At 38.9% G+C, this 20,794-nt stretch overlaps 1 protein-coding gene across 4 annotated transcripts in view; it reads left to right on the top strand.

Moving 5' to 3' along the window:
• LOC136857088 (cytotoxic granule associated RNA binding protein TIA1) overlaps positions 1-20,794 on the top strand; it is a 963,365-nt gene that overhangs the window by 544,154 nt on the left and 398,417 nt on the right. For all 4 annotated transcript variants that reach the window (XM_067135475.2, XM_067135474.2, XM_067135473.2 and 1 more), the window contains exon 3: positions 4,284-4,359. In XM_067135475.2, coding sequence (XP_066991576.1) covers positions 4,284-4,359 — 76 coding nt within the window. The remainder of the gene's footprint in view (positions 1-4,283; positions 4,360-20,794) is intronic.

Raw genomic sequence — 20,794 nt, 5'->3', positions numbered from 1 at the left:
TAATTATCATATACCCCCTGTCTTCTATCGCGTCGCAATCTCGTATGGAATAATGTTGTATTATACAACATTTTTAATACTAATGTTACATTTTGTATAGAAAATTGACTTTGACGTTCTAATCCCTAAGTATGCCGATAAAGAAGTAAAATTTCAGATAGGTTAGAATGCAATGCTTGTGACAAAAATGTTTCATGTCATGCTATTTCATGATGAATGTTGGAATTTTTATGTCTATCTCTCAGCAAAGGTCAGAGCAGAATATCTCTCTCAGCAAAGCTCAGAGCAGAATATAGCTTCCGCTGAAGTCTGTCTCATTTGTGACTGTGACAGTATGGAAGTTGCTGAGGTATGGGTTGTGCTGAATAATGACATTCAGAGTACGACTAGGGCATCTGAATGTTATGAGATACGCTACGCATAGGGCGAGTCGTGCTGCAATAACATTATCTGGCTCTGTGAGAAAAGCAATGGCAAACCACCTCGCTCATCATCGTGCCCTGTATGCCTCACTATGATAACACCATTGGTTTCTCCATTTTCCCTATAACCGCACGACTGGTGATCAGAGGGTCAAACCAGTGTTCGAGCTGAATACTTGATAGATATAAAAATTAAATAAGTACCAGGAGATTCCTCCGCATGGGTATAGTCGCATAGAAAGAATGCGTGAATGATATTGTATGTTCCTCGCATTTAATATTTTATCAGAATTAATACAAAGCATAATTTACCTCCCATGGAGATACAAACCGTGTAGATAACCACAATAGATATTTTATCTAGCCGAGGTAGGTAGCTCAGACGGCAGAGCGCTGGCCTTCTGAGCCCAGCTTGGGAGGGGTTGATCCTGGCTCAGTCCGGTGGTACTTGAAGGTGCCCAAATACGTCACCCTCGTGTCGGGAGAGTTACTGGTTCATAATATAACACCAGCGGTACAAAATTCCGGTAACGGAACGTTTCTGGGTACCATAACAAGTAGTTAGTGAGATGTAAAACCATTATTATTATTATTTATTTACAAGTTCAGTTGTTTCAGAGAAACGTTCCCTTGCGAGGAACTTGAACCATACCATGCGTTCATTCTTGTTTTGTTTTAAGCGACTGTACATTATAGTTGCGTAAAGGATTAACTTATACATTCTTTCTCCCACATTTTGTAATTCACTTTACATTTGACCACGTATTATAAAATTATAGTATAATTTAATAATTATCATGTATTAAATAACATGAATTCAAGATTTCGAGTGGAATGATTGAAAATTCAGTGCGGTGCCCACTGAAGTAACATTTGTTAAAATATAATTTACCTCGATATTTCCGTCGACAATAACAATGAAATGTAGGATTCCTTGTTTTTACTTCATTCATGAGCTAAGAACAACATGATAATTGGCCCTTCTGGCTTGAAACACGTGAAACATTTCTGGTAGCGTTTGTCATTTTGATGTTGTTCTGACGGTTTTACCTGCTAGGACCATGTTTCGCAAATGTTACCGCAGATATATCCCAGGTTATGTCTAGGGTGTTCAACGAAGTAAACCAGTATATACACGACAGTCACAAGGGTTGTCAGAAAAACTGTACACACTGTTTTACGCGGGGATATGGCCTACGAAAGTCTTTTATAATTACTTTTTCTAAACCTATATCCTGTATAAAATACCTCAATAAACGTTACTTGTCCAGACGTGCTAACTCCCCCGATTTAAACGGGAGACTTCCTATTTTTGGTCCTTTCTCCCTCTCTCCTGTTCGCAGAGACTTATCTCCTGATTTTGACAGCAGATTTGGTATTCCTGTACTTTTTTTAACACAGGTTTTTCCTCGTTCTTTAAGTAGCTGGAGAGAATTGATGTTTAGTGGGCACTGGCAAGACGGATGGAAACAACTGGTGGTGTTCACTTTATTTATGACTTCCATATAGCAATGCCGACTGAGAGACTATCTTTGAAACATATTTACAAGGACAAAAAATGAATTCATATCAAATCTTCCCGAAAGGAATTCTGGAAGAAACAATTAACCTTAAAACCCATTCAACAAGGCCATTGCTTTGAGCATAAATCTAGTTCAAAATTTTATGAAGAGGCCTAAGGCACTTATATTGAAGTACCATGTGTTCTAAAGCTCAGATACATGCAGTGTTTCAGTACTTATACAATAAATAAATAAATAAATAAATAAATAAATAAATAAATAAATAAATAAATAAATAAATAAATAAATTTCTTAATTGTGTAGTATAATGTGTTAAATATTCTTCAAAGTTACGTTATCAATGATGTGTCGTAAAATGTCGGGATATGCCGCAAATAAATCTGACTTTTGGCTTTTGAAAGCTGGCACGTCGGCTTGTCTTACTATAGGACTGATTAAATACCTTGCAATTCTTAACATGGTATAAAGAAAAATAATATCCTTCCAAAACTGCAGTAGTCTATCCTACTAAAACGTAAGAATAAGGTGTTCAAGTAAATAAGGCTTGATGTGCTCACAACAGAACGGCATGCCTCACGCCTTACCCTCCAATCAATTCCACGAATTATCTCTGTCGGTTCAAGAGAGACATTTTACCCTAGTTTTGGCATGTTCTCGCTCGTTACAGAAATTTCCTTTTCTACTCCTTCTCGTCTATCATCCAGCCATTCAGTTGCAAAACGGAACATTTAAAGTCCTCCAGCTGTACACCGTTAGACGAAAGGGAACTACTCCTCAGATAAACTCTTGAGATAATAGATATCCTCCAGGCAACAGTTGCTGCTGCTGTTGAATATGTATTCAGTATTCACGGCTAAAAGTAGCACTGCATTTTTCTGAAATGGGACGAAAACTGTACAAATGCCTTCAACTGATGTACAATCGTTGAATACACACATACCACATCGAGCCGTGGAGCTGAGGCCATTGTTCTTGCTGTAACCAGTTGTTCCACAAACCTGACTTTGAGTGGAATAGGAGTTGACGGAAGAGAGGTGTTCCACCATTTTGGACTCGGAAGACCAGCGTTCTGCGCCTTCCAAGCGTTTTTTTTTTTTTTTTTTACAATTTGCTTTACGTCGCACCGACACATATACCTCGTACGGCGACGATGGGATAGAAAGGGCTGGGAATGGGAAGGAAGAGGCCGTGGCCTTAATTAAGGTACAGTCCCAGCATTTGCCTGGTGTGAAAATGAGACACCATGGAAAACCCATCTTCAGGGCTACCAACAGTGGGATTCGAACTCAGTATCTTCCGAATGCAAGTTCACTCCCGGCAATAATGAATAGAGATTAATAAAATCATACTTTATAGTACGTGGGCAACAGTTATCTTGACAAGCTCAAAGCAAAGAAAATAACCCAGAAGAATGAGGATTTCCATGTTATTAACTGAAACGTAAAGGAGTGCCGGTACGTCTTAGAAAAAATTTCGGGAATCTCTCCTCATGTGAAACGAATAAGTAAATAAGTAAATACATAAAATAAATACATAATTACGAAATAAATAGAAAGTTATTGACTTCCTCGGCATTAGAGCTGTAAGACTGTGATATTGTTAATATTTCCACAACTCCCAGTTCAAAAGGAATATTGTGATGTGTTGTGAGTCGGCGCCTTTCTTTTTGAGAAATAGGTTGTTTAACAATCGTCACTTAGTTGTAAACATATAAACAAGAGATACACGTATACTCACATTCTCTTGATTCTCTTGATTCTCTTCAGTTATTGTTTGGCATTCTTTGCCCGGTTCGTTGGCGTTGTTATCAGAGGTTCCTTGGTTTACTTCATGAGTGAACCTCAGAGCTAGCTCTAGGCTATCGAGGAGCCTAACCTGAAAACTTCTGGCAGGAAAGAGAGACACTACCTCTAGACCACAGGTCCATTATGGTCCTCTTGAAATTCTTAACATATCGAGTTCAACCGTCGTCTTTTTTGTCTACATTGCTGTTTAACTAAGTTTATTCTTCAAGGGTATCTTCCATCATCCATTCCTTTCATGGTATTCATATATTCCTCACTATTTTGGTAACATTTACAGTACTGCCTACATGTTATTTCTTAGCATATTACTTATAAACTTGCTTCGAAATAAAATCACTTTATACATTTTGTGACGCTTTCCTCCTGCTTATGAGTAAGATATTCTGAATCTCACTACCTTTAACTCTTTTACGGCTGGAGACGAGTTATACACATAGTGGTATGAACATCATTGGTATCATCATTATAATCACAATAACTCGATGTGATATTTCCATATGAAGATTCTAAAGATTTTCTCTTTTTCTTTACAGAGACTGTAGAGTAGTACGAGACCCACAGACTCTCAAGTCAAAAGGATATGGCTTCGTATCCTTCGTCAAAAAAGCGGTAAGTAACAAATGTTTATTTCTCATTACATAACACGTTAAGTTTAACTTCGTGAAGATAATCAGGTATCGAAGCGAGAAGACGATGACTGGAGGTAGTGGTGCATTCACTACCTTGCCATTTTATACATTTTGCAAACTCATTCAGCTCATTTGATAAGATTGGCTTCGTCTTCTATTGCAGAATTGCCAACAATTTCAAAACAATCTGTTTAGTATGTTTCACAAGGTTAATGTGGAAATATACCTTAAAGTGCATTAAAATCCGCTTTGAATATAATACCGCTTTAACCTTCAACGTGTAACCGTCACTATCGGACTAGTTACTAAATAGTAATAAGTGGTACAGTTTGTCTAAAGCTAAATGGGGAGGAAATAGTGTGTGTGTGTGGGGGGGGGGGGGGATTTCATCTTCTTGAGAGCCAAAATCAGTCGAAGTGGAGATTGCGATCCTGATATTAAAAGACGGATTTCGCTTGGACGAATCGCTATGATGACTATTTCCCCGATCTGGAAGGGCACAGATATGAGTCTGGCTGCCAGTACGGATTAGTCGGTACGATTATATTCCAATTGTTCATGTATGGATGTGAGAACTGGACACTGAAACAGACAGACAAAAGGAAGATCGACGCTTTTGAGCTCTGGTGTTGGCGAAGACTCTTACTGCAAAAATCACCAATAAGGCAGTTTTGGAGCGCATCAAGCCCCGTATGTCATTGGTTGTTAAGATTAGGAAGCTGAGACTAGCTTACTTTGGCCACGTTATGTGATCAGATGCATTGGAAAAAGCAATCATGCTAGGAATGATCAGTGGTACAAGAAGACCAGTTCGCCAGAGGACTCGTTGGTTAGACACCATTAAAACAAACACCACCCTCACCCTGGAACAACTAAAGGAGGCAGTGTGGAACAGGACTACTTGGAATCGCTGGTTGTCGGATTCGACCGAACGGATGCCATCACATCATCAAAAGTCTCTCTCTAACAGTAAAGTAGGCTATATATTGCAATGCCCGACTAAACACTACATAGCAGTTTTTAACAAACTATGTGCTAGTGAACTATGTGCTAGTGAACGATACACACCAGTAGTGGTAAAAAAATATGCGTTCACCGTGCGTTTCCTATTTACCGTACTAGCTTGGAGTCGTGAACATTCCAAAACTTAACTGTAGAAAATAATGTATCCATATATCAGTTTACGTTTTAAGAACTACACTGTAGTCCAGTTTATTATATATTTACGGCCTGTGCTCAAGATTGTGGAATTGAACCCTGGCACAGTCGGTCGACATTTAAGAGAAATGCTAGAGATATGATTCAGATTGCCCGGCAAGTAAAGGAATAGGATTTAGTGTAAAATTCCGAATTACCGTCGTCTCTTAAGACTATTAGCAGTTGAAAGACTTAGGGCGCAGGCACACAATTTCAGAAATTTGTTAAACATGCCATGTAGTGTTTGGTACCTGTTTTCTCAATACAGTTAGGGAATTGGTAATTAATTAATTAATTCATTCATTTATTCATACACTCATGTAGATAATCGTAGGCATGGCCCTTGCATGTGGAATGGCGATCCGCCTGTGCAAAGGGCACTATTTTAGATAGGGAATCATAGCCAATTAATTAATTCATTCATTAATTCATACACTTATGTAAGGCTATAACCGAAGTAGGACGGGATAGGACGGGCCTATCCCAATCGAATATGTAGAGTGATCTAAATGCAACAGAGAAAGAAGAATAGGGAGGGGGGCACATGGGGTGCGGGATTTCCGTTTACGTGTGCCTCGCAGAAATTAGGGAATGGTGAGAAATTAGTGTTTGACAGCTATTAGATCAGGTGGGGTCTTCCGTTTGGGCCTCAAGGGAAAGGGCCGGACGTGTTATCCTTGGGAAGGTGGCTCCTTTTTCTCACCAGGGGTGGATAACACGACCGGGCAGTAGTCATACATAATCCCATCCATGCATTTATCCTGCCAACCGAATGCTCTCTCCTCAGTTGGTGGCTATCCGTGACTGGGAGGGAAGTGTTCATTCATTTATTCATGCATGCATGCATGACAATATTACTCGGTCATGGAATCATTCAAAAAAAAAAAAAACTCATTCATGCATTTATGTACACCCATGTATAGTGTCTGTGAAAATGGAGGAGAACTCTGTACAGACTTATTATAAATAGTGTTTGGTACCGCATTTCAATACACAGCCGTGCAGGGTATGCATTGGTTTTCTGAAAGAGTAGAATGTATCAAGACATGAAAACATATGTTGTATATATGGTAATTTTTGAACACAATTATATGCATGGGTGCACGTAAATTAAATGAATGTCTCTTATCGGAAGCAACAGGGATTGTACATAACAAATATTGCCAAACGTCAGGACACATATAAAGGCGTATAATTCAGTGATGTGTGACCAATACTTAAAACATGAAAGAAAGTATGCACGTAGTCTGTATGCTACCGAATCATTAATAATACCTCGCAACAATTAATCACACGGTAGGCCTGTAAATCTCAGGGAATAAGGAATGTATTTGGATAAGCTTCTCCTTGGGTTGATTCAAACACTTGCGAGGGACTTCCTTTTACTTTTTTACACTTTGCTTTACGTCGTACCTACACACACAGGTCTTATGGCGACGATGAGATAAGGTAAAGCCATTTGCCTAGTGTGAAAGTGTGAAAACACAGAAAACAGTCTTCAGGGCTGTCGACATTGGAACTCGAACCCACTGTTTCCCGAATTCACGCTGTTAGCTACGTGTCCCAAACCGCGCAACCACTTGCTTTGTACTTGAGGAACATTCTGACTTTATACCTGACTTATTCTGACTTTACACCTAGCCCCAAAGTCTTGACTGGTAAACTCATTATTCGCTGACAGGTGACATAGCATCGCACGCATTGCTGAAGTCAAAAGTACATACTGGAATCTCTGAGAAATTCTCTTGTCATGAAAAGAGGTAGCAGAATACAGTCATTTCTTCAAATTTTCGTGTATTTAGCAAGAGTTTTTGTAGAATCTAATTTGGATATTATTATGTTGTCTGCTCATACGTTGTATATCCACTTCTTGAACTCTTTTCAAATGGTTATGTATATTACTAGCTTTAAACGTGTAAAATTCTGTTGGAAAGTACTTACTTACTTGCGCAAGTTTGTTTCTTGTTGGAAGTTGCTACCACTAGTGATGGCCTTAGTTTACAACCCACCAGGGGACTGTTAGCTCAAGATGACAAGTACTCATGTCTCACCCCTTCGGCTTTTATATTAAATTATTAGAGTTTGTAAGATGAACATGACGAGCTTTACTCGATATGCAGAATTATTTTCCAAGGCACAAGATACCTATTGAACAATCCGGAGAAGTATAAAATCTACTTTCGCAAATTAAATGACGTTCTCACTGAGGGTGAGTATGTACATTGGAAGCGAGTGGAAGGCATTTAGAGATGTTTCGTTCATAAGAAAGACCAATCGCGCGCAAGGAGAACCAGTGGGTTCAGGTGACGTATTACCGGAAAAAATCTGGCATCAGAGATTTCAGTTGCACATAATTCTGTTGAAATTTGGTCTTTCCTTTTATGTTCTTTTTAAAACAAACAATCCCTACTAGACTCTTATGTGAAAAATAGAAAGAGGTCATCAGTAACCTCGACCAAAAAAAAAAATACAGAATACAGTAGTTGGTTTGCATGGTGTCTCCTTAAGAACTTGAGGGGTGAAACATAAATGCGTGAAATTTTTGAAAACAAATTGTGAATTAGCTTTTCTTACATGTATTGCATTGTCACCTCGACTTCACAATCTGGCTCCCTCATTCTCCCTTCAAGGAAGAATTCCTTATCTATGAAACGAAGTGGTGTATTCGACTCGAATATTCTTCAGTCATTGGCGTTGCCTTGATTAACCCAGACCACTTATACAAGACTGTTACATACGTGAAGTTAATGGTGATAAAATGTGGAAAGTAATGTTTTAATATAATATTGCGGAAGTACTTCAAGAATTGGTGGGTAGTCGAAATGAAACAAGCAGCAGATTTTTAGATAATATGAGGATGGAACAAAAGAAGGGGAAATGAAAAATCAGGTTTTGACGACAAGAGTATGATTAAAGTGAGGAATCCGACATAATGATGTAGAAGTGATACAATACTCCATTGAAACTTCATTGTCACAACGTTCATCAATAAGTTGTGAACTCTTGTATATAACATTTATTTAATCCACGGCCGCTTCTTTCCCAATACAAGCCCCAGATAACAACAAATACGCACACCAGTAGTACAGACATCATAACCTTATGGTTATCAAACAAGCAAGCAAGTAAGCAAGCTTTGTAGTCTTGCGTGATTGTTTATATCGTGATCGTAGCTGCAAGGCTTCTAGTTTACATGGAATCTGAACCACAGGATCGTGACATTTTACATTTTTTAAATCCCATGAGAATTGGTCGGGATTCGGACCACGACCGCCTTGATGAGAAGCCAGTGACTATACTTCTCGGATTTCACGATTCCGCATGGGTATAAGACGTCTTATAAGTCAGACTCGTGTGAATTTAGTGCACGGAGCTGCACTGCTCAGGTGGATTTGAATCCGAGTGCAGGTGCTTCACGCTTAAGAATGCTTAGAAGTGGGAGACTGGTGTGAATAGATCTATTTATATCGTATCGGTAACTAATTTATATACATATATATATAAAGATATACGTGCACAAAATGTCTATAGAAAGATCAAAAATAAAAATGAACTGTGCACCAAAGGTTTCTATTGTGGTGCACCAGAAATTAGCAACGGCGAGTGCATTCCTTATCGCTCAATCAGCTTTCTCAGTACGTGTGGCGGGATAAAGATGACATTGTAGCAGATGGACCGTAGTCTGCACTCAACTACAGCTACACCAAATAGAACCCACCAAAAATATCCGCTTCTGCAGATTGGTCTTGCACATAGTAACATCCGAACGCAGCCTATTTAAAGGTCTCTCAAATCGTCGAGTATTCCATATGCCAAGCTGGTAATTCTTCGCAAGGTGTTTTCCATTCTCCAAGATGCTCAACCCTCGCTCGCCACAAAGTGAGTCTTGCTTGCTGTTGTGTTCCTTTAAGTTTATGTGTGGTCTTCAAGAAGCTTTTGCGTAAACTTAACCGTGATTTTGCTTGTTGGAGTCCATACAGTGGACGAGCTGCGTATTTTAATGATGTGGTCTTCTCTTTGCGGGCTGCTACCTCACGTCGGATATCAGGAGGTAGGATGCCAGCAAGTTAGTATTTTTTTCTCCGGTGTTGGTCTTAGACAGCCTGTGATGATACGACACATTTCATTAATTGCCACGCCTACTTTTTCGGCATGGCAAGATCTGTATCATACTGGGCAATGTACTCTGCTGCCGAGTAACGTAATGTTAGTGCTGAGGTTCTTACTTTGGCTGTGCTTCCCAGGTTGTTCCATTCAACTTCCGTACCACATTATTCCTGGCAGCCACTTGTTTTTGATGTTCAGACAATGTTTTCTTTAAAAGAATATGCGGTCTAAAATAACCCCGAGATTTTTTGGGGTCTCACTTTGTGCCAGCTTGATCCCTCCCCATGTGATATTCTGGTATCCAGCAGCCTGTTTACTCTTTAAATGGAAAACACAAGTTTGAGTTTCTGCGGGATTTGGCCTCAATTGATTTTTTCCTTAGTATGTGGTAATATCTTCCAAAGCGCTAGTTAAAGTCATACCAGTCTCTTCTAAACTGTCAGCTTGAGCAATGAGAGCAAGGTCGTCAGCCCTCTGTGTTCCTTTGGGTAATGGTTGATCATTTGTGTAGATGTTAAAAAGAGCTGGTGCAAGTACATTAAGCGCATTCTCCACCTGCTTCTCTTTCCCTGGAAATCCACAAAGAACTTCTGTTTTGTAGGAAGTTTCTGTTTATACAGGTAAGCTGATAGGCATGAGTGATTTCGTTTTACCACAAGGATATTATGTTTGACAGTGTCATAGGCTGCCGAGAGATCGAAAAAAATAACTCCTGTTATCTTCCGCCTTTCAAAACCATCTTCGATTTGTTGAGTCAATTTAGGGCCTGTGATGTGGAACTCTTACCTTACCTGATATCTGCTTGGTGAGGAATGAGATAAGGTTCGATTTTGTCCATCATTCTTTGAAGGAAGAAGTGTGAGCAGATTAACTGGCATATTTCGTCTCTAAATCAATAATATTGTTGAACTGACGTTAAACTCATAGCTGGCCTTCTGAGCCCTAATTGATGAGTTTGATCTTGACTCACAATCAGTGCAGTGGCATTTGGTCGTCGCCATAAGACCTATCTATGTCGGAGCGACGTAAAGCAACTAGCAAAAAAGAAAATGGCATTTGGAGGTCTTCAAATAAGTCAGTATTGTGTCAGTGAAACTCCTGCGAAAATCTTAAGGGTAGTTAGTAGGACGCACTACTAATACTGTTATGATATTTTACTATTGTTAAACTCATTGTATTGTTTTTCTCAAGCTAAATGTGTCAACTAAGAGGGTCGTTATAGCTGGGTTACATTGACACTTGTTTCCGACCGGGGCGGCTACTGTTCAAATCTAGGCATACATTTATCAAATAGGAAAGTTACGTTCCTCACAATTAAAAAATGAAGGGGACTAAAAGTGCAGGGCAGCTAAGGAAGAATGGTTGAAAGAGAAGTGCAAGAATATTGAAGGCTGTATAGTTATAGGAAAGCTGCTGCATATAGGAAAATCAAAGAAACATTTTAAGAAAGGAAACTGGGTGTATGAAAATTAAAAGCTCAGATATCAAACCACTTCTAGGGTAAAGAAGACAAGGCAGAAAAATGGCAGGAACATACAGTTGTATCAAAGTAAAGAAGTAGACGATAAGGTTCTGGAGGAAGAAGAGGGCTTTTTATGCTGATGAAACGGGAGACCCAATTTTGAGATCAGTATTCGACAGAGCATTTAGAGACCTAAGTAGGAACATATCGCCTGAAGTCAACAACATAACCTCAGAACGACTGCCTTAGAAAACCGGCGTGGTAAGGTGGTTTTATTTCGTGTGTAGGATGTATGATACAGAAGTAGTGCCATCCGAATTTAGGCAGAATGTTGTTATACCTATTTCCAAGAAAGCGGGTGCTAACAAGTGAGAGAAGTGCCACACCATTAGTTTAGTATCTGACTTCTGCAAAATTTTAACACGTATTATTTACAGAAGAATGGAAAGACAATTTTAAGCATAGTTGGAAGATCAGTTTGCTTTAAAAGAAATTTAGGAACATGCGAATCAACACTGACTTTATATCTGATCTCATTATCTATTTAAGAAGGACAAGCCCACGTTCTTGTAATTCGTAGATCTAGAAGAGACATTCCATAATGTTGACTGGACCAAGCTACTTGAGATTTTGAAGATGATCGGGATCATATGCCGAGAAAGGAGGATTATCTACAATCTGTACAAAAATCAGTCGGCAATGATAAGAATCGTAGGCTAAGAAAAATAAAGAGTAATCCGTAAAGGAGTGAGGTAAGTCTGCAGTTTATCTCCTCTCCTTTTCAGTATGTGTGTAGAACAGGCGATAAAAAAAATCAAACAGGAGTTTGGGAAGGGAATTACAATACAAAAAGGGGAAATCAAAACTCTGAGGTTTGACGATGATATTGTTATTTTATCTGAGTCTGTAGAAGATCTGAAGAGAATGGTGAATGGTATGGATACAATCCTGGAGATAGAATACAAGTTGAATAAATCCAAAACAAAGTAATGGAGTGCAGTCGTACCAAGTTAGGTGATGCTGGAAATATTAGATTAGGAAACGAAGTCGTATAGGAAGCAGATGAATATAAAAACTTGGGTAGTAGAATAACTAACAATGGCAGAAGTCAGAAAGACATAAAATGCAGTTAAGCACAAGCAAGGGAGCCCTTTCGTAAGAAAAGAAATTTCCTTGATGGATGAATTTGAAAGATGTTTCTAAAGACTTTCATCTGGAGCATGGCTTTGTATGGAAGTGAAACATAGACAATAACCAGCTTAGAAAGGAAGAGAACAGAAGATTTTGAAATGTGGTGCTACAGAAGAATGCTGTAGGTGAGATGGGTAGATCGAATCACAAATGAAGAGATGCTGACTCGAATTGGAGTGAGATGAATGATATGGTGAAACTTGGCCAGAAGAAGAGACAGAATGATTGGGCACATCTTATGACACCCAGGACTTGCTCAGTTGGTTTTCGAGGAAAGTTTATATGATAAGAACTGTGCGGGTAGACCATGGCATGAATATGACAAGCAGATTAAAGTAGATTCAGGATAATAGTTACGTAGAAAAGAAAACTGGCCCAGGTTTGGGTGGCATGGAGAGCTAAATCAAACCAGTCCGGGACTGGTGACCCAAATAACATTGTCCCTTGTGGTTCGAATTTCACGTAAAAATAGACGTCGATTCCGTCATACTGTTATACATCATATGAATTAAAAGGCTATTACGTTTCATACAGATAATATTCTAGTGTGATAAAATCAGAAAACCGCATATCCGTGGTGTTAATAACTTGTATCTCTCTTTTTGAGATGAAACGAATGTAAGAGATTCGGCTATCTTTGCTCCATTTCTGCCTTGTTTGTATGGATACAACCGAAAGTTTTTTAATGGAAATTGAGCAGTGACTTGGAGATGTTTGAAAGGAAACATCTATATCTTTCGTAAATTGAAACAGCTTTCATTCGGGGAGAAAATTCGCATTGTCACCAACCATTTGAATTCACTGACAGAAGATAGGAATATCATAATGCATCTGCATAGTTGCGCTAAGATGGTTTAGGATCTTAACGTCACAGTTCCTAGAATGCAAGGTAAATAATTATTGCTCACATTATTGTGCACGTGAATGGGGATTTCAGTAATCCTCTTAGGTACAGGAACGTGGATTCAATGCCGATCGACTGTTATATCTCAATTTCGATTGATTACGAGTGTCCTCTGGAGCGGCAACCATGGGCGACCTGCGCATCTGCTTGTATAATGATAAAGAGGTAGGGAGAGGATGAAACTCATGTTTGCACATAGCCTACTCTGCTTAAGGTTTAACGTCTCCATCCGACGTTAGCAGCGTCAAATTCTCGCACTCCATATGAACACTGCGGAGAGGTTTGGAATCGAACCCAGGATTGTGGCACGCATTCTAGTGATTAAAAATTGTATACAACCATCTCTCCCACTCTGCTGTCCCATATACTGATGGTGAATTCTTTCCACCAACGGGACTCGAACTAGCTAACCACGGTATCAGACCATAAAGACTTTGACGACTTGATGATCATGGCCACCAGGCGGGTTTTTATCTCAGTAGAAAGTGTTTTACATCTACAGGAACGAACTGATGTAACTCATTAAACCACTCGAACTTCTGCTGGGTATGAACCCATTTCAGTCACCGCTGATCTGCATTTAGAGCTGTCACCCAGGTGGCAGATTCCCTATCAGTTATTTACCCAGTCTCTTCGAACTTCTTTGAAATTATTTATGAAGTTTATCGAACATCTCCTTTTGTAAATTATTCCTTTAGCTAATTCGTTTTCCTACAAACGAATATATACCCCACTGACATTAAGCTTACTCTAAAATGCGCTTGATCCGTTTCAGTAGATGTAGGCCTACTGATTTGTAAAAGAGTTGTAGAACAAAAAAGAGTAGAATGTTCGATGATCAATAGCAGTTGTTTAAAAATAACCCCAGTCGGTTCTTGTTAAAACTGTACTCTGGTATCTAACATGAATGAAGTAGGTAGGCTATATAACGTTTCATTTTATTCCATGTTCACGGCCTTCAGAATAAAAGTATAGTTGCTCCCCAAGACCTTATTGTCAGTTCTTGACGAATTTTTCGTAGGTTGTTTTCCTTCCTGCTTGTTAAAAGTTTTTAAAAAGAAATTTGTCCTTTCTTAGATTTAATATATAAAGCGTTTATACATCATTATGTTACCTGTAGAGCCGTATTCGTATTCCATGGCTACTGGAGTTTAGCGACCTTTAAGGAGGGAGGGAAACGGACGCAGTGAAGGCTGAGGGCGAAGTAACAAGAATGCGAAATCTTTCAATTGTGTTTCAGAAACATTTAACGAACAGAGTTGAAGGCTAAAGAAGACGTCGGTTTAAAAATTCACGAGACTATGCTCTTACATGCTATACGTGATTAAGTAATATCTTCAGGGTAGGCCTTCTTCACAATTAACTGAAAACTCTTCCGTGATGTAAATGGTTACAAATACATTTAACGGTAGGGGTAGGTTATTTTAATGGAATTCTGGTAAAATAGAGTAGGACTGTTTCATTTCAAGGTATATTTTATAACAAGACAAAATTCTGACGAGGTTTATTCCACACAATTTATCTCAAAAGTAGATGCATTTCATTTCTTCTAAGGAGGCCAAAGGAAAATAAAGATGTTATGTGACATTCAATTATTCAGTTCTTCCAGTTTTAAGAAAACCACCTGTGGGTGGGAGAGACAGACGAAGACTACACTCACGGTATCCCCTGCTTGTCGTAAGAGGTGACTAAAAGGGGCGATGGAATTAGAACCATGAGAATAATTAATAGTACCATTACGTGCGGAACACCATGGGTCGACGTTACTTGCGACTAGTACCACCATGCGAAGAAAACGATTATATAGGAGCAGTACCATTATGTGAGGAACCTATGAGTATGAGTGTTCCTTATAATAGAGGTCATCATGTGTGTTCCACTTTGTTCAGAATGGGTCTGTGTTATCTATGAGTAGTACCACTTTATGACAAACACCATGGGTTTACGTTGCCTGTGGTTGGTACTACTATGTGAGAAACACCATAGGTTTGGTTGACTCTCATGATCAGTACCACTATTTGAGGAAAACCATTGGTCTGCGTTGCCGAAGAGTAGTACCGTTATGTGAGTAACACCTTGGACTTGTGTTACCTGTGGGCGTTACGATAATATGCGATACACAGTGGGTCTGCATTACCTCTGATTAGCACCACTATGTGAGCGACGCCATGAGTATACGTGGCCTGTGATTAGTTCCACCAAGTGAGGAGCACCATAGGTCTGCGTTGCTTGTGAGTTGTACCCCTTTGTGCGGAACACCTTGGGTTTTTGTTAATTGCGAGTGGTGCCATTGTGTGTGACGTACAATGGGTCTACATTACCTGTGATTAGTACCACCATGCGAGAAACACCATGAGTCTACGTTACCTGTGATTGGTACCGGTGTAGAAGAAACACCATGGTTCTACTTTATCAGTGATTAGTACCATTGTGAGGGGCCGGTGACCTGGGTTTGCACCCCTTTAGATAATAAGCTTCATCCCAATGATTAAGACATTGTAAATTGAATCCACTGATGGTTTTTGTCTCACGATCATTTTCTCATCACCATTCGTTTTAGATTCTAGTCAGTGGATACATTTTGAAGTTTTAATTTGCATTTCTTAACACCTCGTACCATTAGGGTCCGATGATATACATGTTAGGTCCCTTTAAAAAGGAATCATCATCATCATCATCATCATCATCAGTTTTACGAAACGATTCCTTGTATTTCTTTTACATCCTTCTATAAATTGATAGTCCAGTCAGGTGACTAAATGTATTGTCAACATGAAGTACTGCTCCGGGGCTGATGACTTTGATATTAGGCCGCTTTAAGCAACAAGCACCATCATCATATATATATATATATATATATATACTGTTACAGAATTCTTTTTCGTCCTTGATTTACTTTTCACGAGAGCTCTGGCATAATTTTTTATGGGCGCGAAAGTTAATTGACAGCTTTCCATGCTTTGTTTATAAATATTCATTGTTTTCATCCCATCTTTTTAATTACGTCTAGTGTCTACACAATTCATTTGGATGATATATTCACTGTCTCTGTCGTTGTGTGTATTATATTTTATGATGTGCTATGCACTCGGTTTGGCCTTATGTTTGAATTGCGGTGAAAATGCATAATAACCGTGTGATACCGCAGTGACCGCCAGCGAATAGTTCGTAATTATGAAGTCATGTTCTACCAGCAGTCGGTGTACCACAGTCAATGGCAACCAACGTCCGTGTCTTTCTCGGCTTACCTAGACGAATGTATTGGCACTTTGATGTTGCAATTGCTCTTCACTGGCTCACTGATCAGTGAAACCATTTGTTAATTAGCCTTCGGTTATGACAGAAGCTAATTCGTGCTTATTGTGTTGTTTACGTTACAGTCTCTATGCATGAAACTTCATGCTTAAAATAATGTGCTCAAAATGATTTGATTGAACTGGTTATCTGATTAATTCAAGTAGTCTCCGTGATGCTCTTAGAAAAACCTATGCAAATGAACTGACTGGTGTAAAGTCACAGGGAAATGACAAGGAACTTTTACCATCAACATCACGTTTCAAGTCTATTGTTCATATGAGTCAAGTGCATGATAAGGACAATAGGTTTACAGCTAACACCTCCATGTTCCACAGCATAGTACGATAAAATGCAGTAAGTCGTTTGTCACTGCTTCTCAATTAAACACTAACCGTAAACTATTTGAAATACAGCGAAGTTGTGTAAAAAATCAGAAAAAATTTCTTAAATACCGCTACCTTTCACATATTAAACCATGTAAGTGAATTTTCACCAAAGTAATCTACGTTTCTGAAATGTTCAAAGAAATATTATAACCTTCTAGATATGTTTTACATGATTACTTTTTTTTAAATTTATCATCAGTATGTAAATGTGTGAAGCCTCCGTGGCTCAGGTGGCAGCGCGCCGGCCTCTCACCACTGGTTACCGTGGTTCAAATCCCGGTCGCTCCATGTGAGATTTGTGCTGGACAAAGCTGAGGCAGGACAGGTTTTTCTCCGGGTACTCCGTTTTTTTCCTGTCATCTTTCATTCCAGCAACACTCTCCATTAACATTTCATTTCATCTGTCAGTCATTTATCATTGCCCCAGAGGAGTGCGACAGGCTTCGGCAGCCGGCACACTTCCTATCCTCGCCGCTAGATGGGGCTTCATTCATTCCATCCCTGACCCGGTCAGATGACTGGAAACAGGCTGTGGATTTTCATGGAAATGTGTCTTACGTTATTTTATTTCCCTTCTTTGTTATTAGATTTTTGTATAAATTTAAGTTTCACTGGCAGTTAGTTACACACAAAGGGACCACTTGTCCTACTTGCAATTCATTTTAAATACATTTCTAATTTCTATCCCTGCTGGAAAACTGAACGAATGTCTCTCTCGAAAACATATCTGTTTTAGGTCATGTAATAGAAAGATAGCAACATTTCTTGTGTTAATCACTTGTCCTGACTCATACACAGGTAAACTTCAAAGTTCTTTGTTTTGAAATTTTATATATATATTTTTTGCTATTTGGTTTACGTCGCACCGACTCACATAGGTGTTATGGCGACGATGGGATAGGAAAGGCCTAAGAATGGGAAGGAAGCTGCCGTGGCTTTAATTAAGGTGCCTGGCGTGAAAATGGGAAACCACGGAAAACCATCTTCAGGGCTGCCGACAGTGGGGTTCGAACCCACTATCTTCCAGATGCGAGCTCACAGCTACGCACTTCTAACCGCACGGCCAACTCGCCCGGTGTTTTGAAATATTTAACGCCGCGACACAAACTTTTATCGTAGCAACCAAGCCCCTCATTAGCAGATACCTGCCAAAAAAAAAAAAAAAAAAAAAAGATGTGTTTGAGATGCTGTCGATGAATTGCGAGGTTTAAGGCGGTCAATTGCGAATGGTTCCAAGTAAGTTCCAATTTGGAGATATATTGTCCAAAATGTCCAACTATGAGCGGATATATCCATAGATATAAGTTTTATGAGGAAATTTCACTGTAACTGAGCCACAATGCTGATCAAGTAGAGAGAGAAAGAATTAACGGAGAAAAGGATGTGACTGCAAATGTGCTCGAAGCAACCAAGTCACTGGGACTTAAGGATTTAAGGAACGTTTTGGTAAATATTGCTCATCATTCTTAGATGCATATTGAAATCGTTGTTTCGATATGCTGGGGACCGTACAATTATAAAACGTAATTTGCTTCACAGAACAATCAAGACTGAATTTCAATTTTTTCTCAAAAATAACTGCTTAGCGCTTGGTTCAATATCAATTTCATGGGCAATTTTCGAACACCCCCATTAAAACTGGTTAAACTTACCAAGATATGTGTTGATGGATCCAAAGCACCAGTGTTGTTTGAAAGAAATATGCTGCCCTGATGTTAAGTGTGAACATGACTAAGACAAGGAAATCTTCCCTTTACTGTTACTTAACCTATTGTAACTTTAGTAAAACAGGTGGAAAGCCCGCACTGGAACGTTATCGGGAAGAATGGCAGGTTTAAATGTGTAGCATATGCTGTCGATAATTTCATAACGAGCCTTGATAAAAAAAAAAAAAAAGAAAGATCGATCTTCGGCAATTGGCAGAAAGGGTAAAAGCACAAGGATCCAAAGCAGGCCTTATAATTAATCAAAAAAGGCCGAAATATACACTGTTGTCAAGAAGAAATGAACAGGAGCCTCCCTTCACTGGTGGAATCCATTTCGATTCTGAATACTAGTGTAAGTACGTTGGGACTTAGTCCAACTAACCGCAGTGTGTTAGATCTTACACAGGGTAGAATTCAGGCAGGATTCCGATGCTGTCTTTCCCTACGCAACACCTTGACAATAAAATCCCTATCCAGGAACACCAAGATGGAGATCTATTACACCATCATTTGATATATTGCATGGTTCTAAAACAGTTTAAAGGAATAATACCATCCCGTATATGAACGTATTTTTTCTTAAAAAGGTAAAGTTAATATTTTATGCTTCAAATAATAAAATATACACCATTTCTTGACCGAATGAAATAATTTACTGAATGGTGATGGGAGAAACCGTGTTCCATTGAAAGGCACCATAACAAATGTTACCTTCGTTGTATATTCGTCTCAAACGTCATTAGACAGACTACCTTCAGCCAAACACTGTGATTTTGGTCAAATAGAACATGTCTCTGTTCCAGCTTTCGCCTCCACAATTTCCCCCCCTCCCACAGTAAATTAAATTCTATTGAAGTATTAATCCATATTTTATATATTGTTTAATATTACCGTGCTAATTACCCATCATGGTCAATCCGGTTGATAACGTCATTCATTATTTCATATTAAGTATTTGAAATAACCCACATAAATTGTGTAATTGTTTTAACCAGATAAATGAAAACTTTCTCAAAAGCCTTTTAATAATCAATATTAAACACAATTCTCGCCGTCAGTAGTTTTTTTTTTTCAGTTAACTCGACCACACATATATAATGGGCGATGTATTGTTTTAAAATTTTATCGGTGAGTTTCAGATGTGTCAGAGGCAAGTGATGCAGTCTCTGTGTGTTTTCTGAATGATCTGGTTTAGTTTTAATGTTCGCTACACGCATATTGGGGGAGGGGAAGTCAAAAGGGTAGAATATGCTGGAGCAGGACAGTTAATGGACTCCCGAAGCGCGGAGGATGCTTGATAATGGCAGGTGTATTCATAGGACTGATGAGTGTACTGAGAGAGGATGTGTGGTTGGGGAATTGATGAAATTAACTCACTGACCGATATGCTGACCAGTGTTATCCATTATAGGAGATAAGGATAGGCTGATGTGTATACCGAAAATATTTACAAATCACTTATCACCTCCACTGGAGAAAATGACTCATAAAAGGCGCACATTTGAATTTTAATATTTCGTAATTCTTTATAAAGATTTTGTCTTGAGAAATATTTGAAGGCTCCAACAATATGCTGTCATAAATACTGCATGAAAACCTTAAATCTATGTGACTTGATTCAAAATACATATTATAAAGGCGCCACTGGAAGTAGGGAAAAGGGCCCAATTAATCTCCATTTATAAATTATCGAAATGAATCTACTGAATTATCGGCAATTATAAACTTTCATTTGCTTATGGTAACCAGATCATTTCTTTAAAGTTGCTTTCTATCGCGCCGAAGCAGGCAGGTCTTATGGCGACGATGGGGCAGAAAAGTGCTCGGTCTGTGAAGGAAGCAGCCGTGGCATTAATTAAGGTAGGTCTACAGCCATAGCATTTGTCTGGTGTGAAAATGGGAAACCACGGAAAACTGTCTTCAGAGCTGTCGACAGTGGGGTTCGAACCCATTATCTCCCGAATACTTGATATTGGCCGCACTTACGTGACTGCAGCAATCGATCTCGGTATAACCAGATCAATATTATAAATACTTTGATTTTATTTTCTAATTAAGATATATACTTTGTAATAGGTAGCCTATATAATTGCTATATTACTGTGTAAAAGACATCCTATTAAAAGTGGTGTGAAACAGCAAATTATCTAAAATTTTCTCGTCGT

This window comes from Anabrus simplex, chromosome 1, assembly GCF_040414725.1.
Source record: "Anabrus simplex isolate iqAnaSimp1 chromosome 1, ASM4041472v1, whole genome shotgun sequence".
NCBI lineage: Eukaryota > Metazoa > Arthropoda > Insecta > Orthoptera > Tettigoniidae > Anabrus > Anabrus simplex.
The sequence above is the reverse complement of the archived record's forward strand: the minus strand, read 5'-3'. Positions and strand labels throughout refer to the sequence as shown.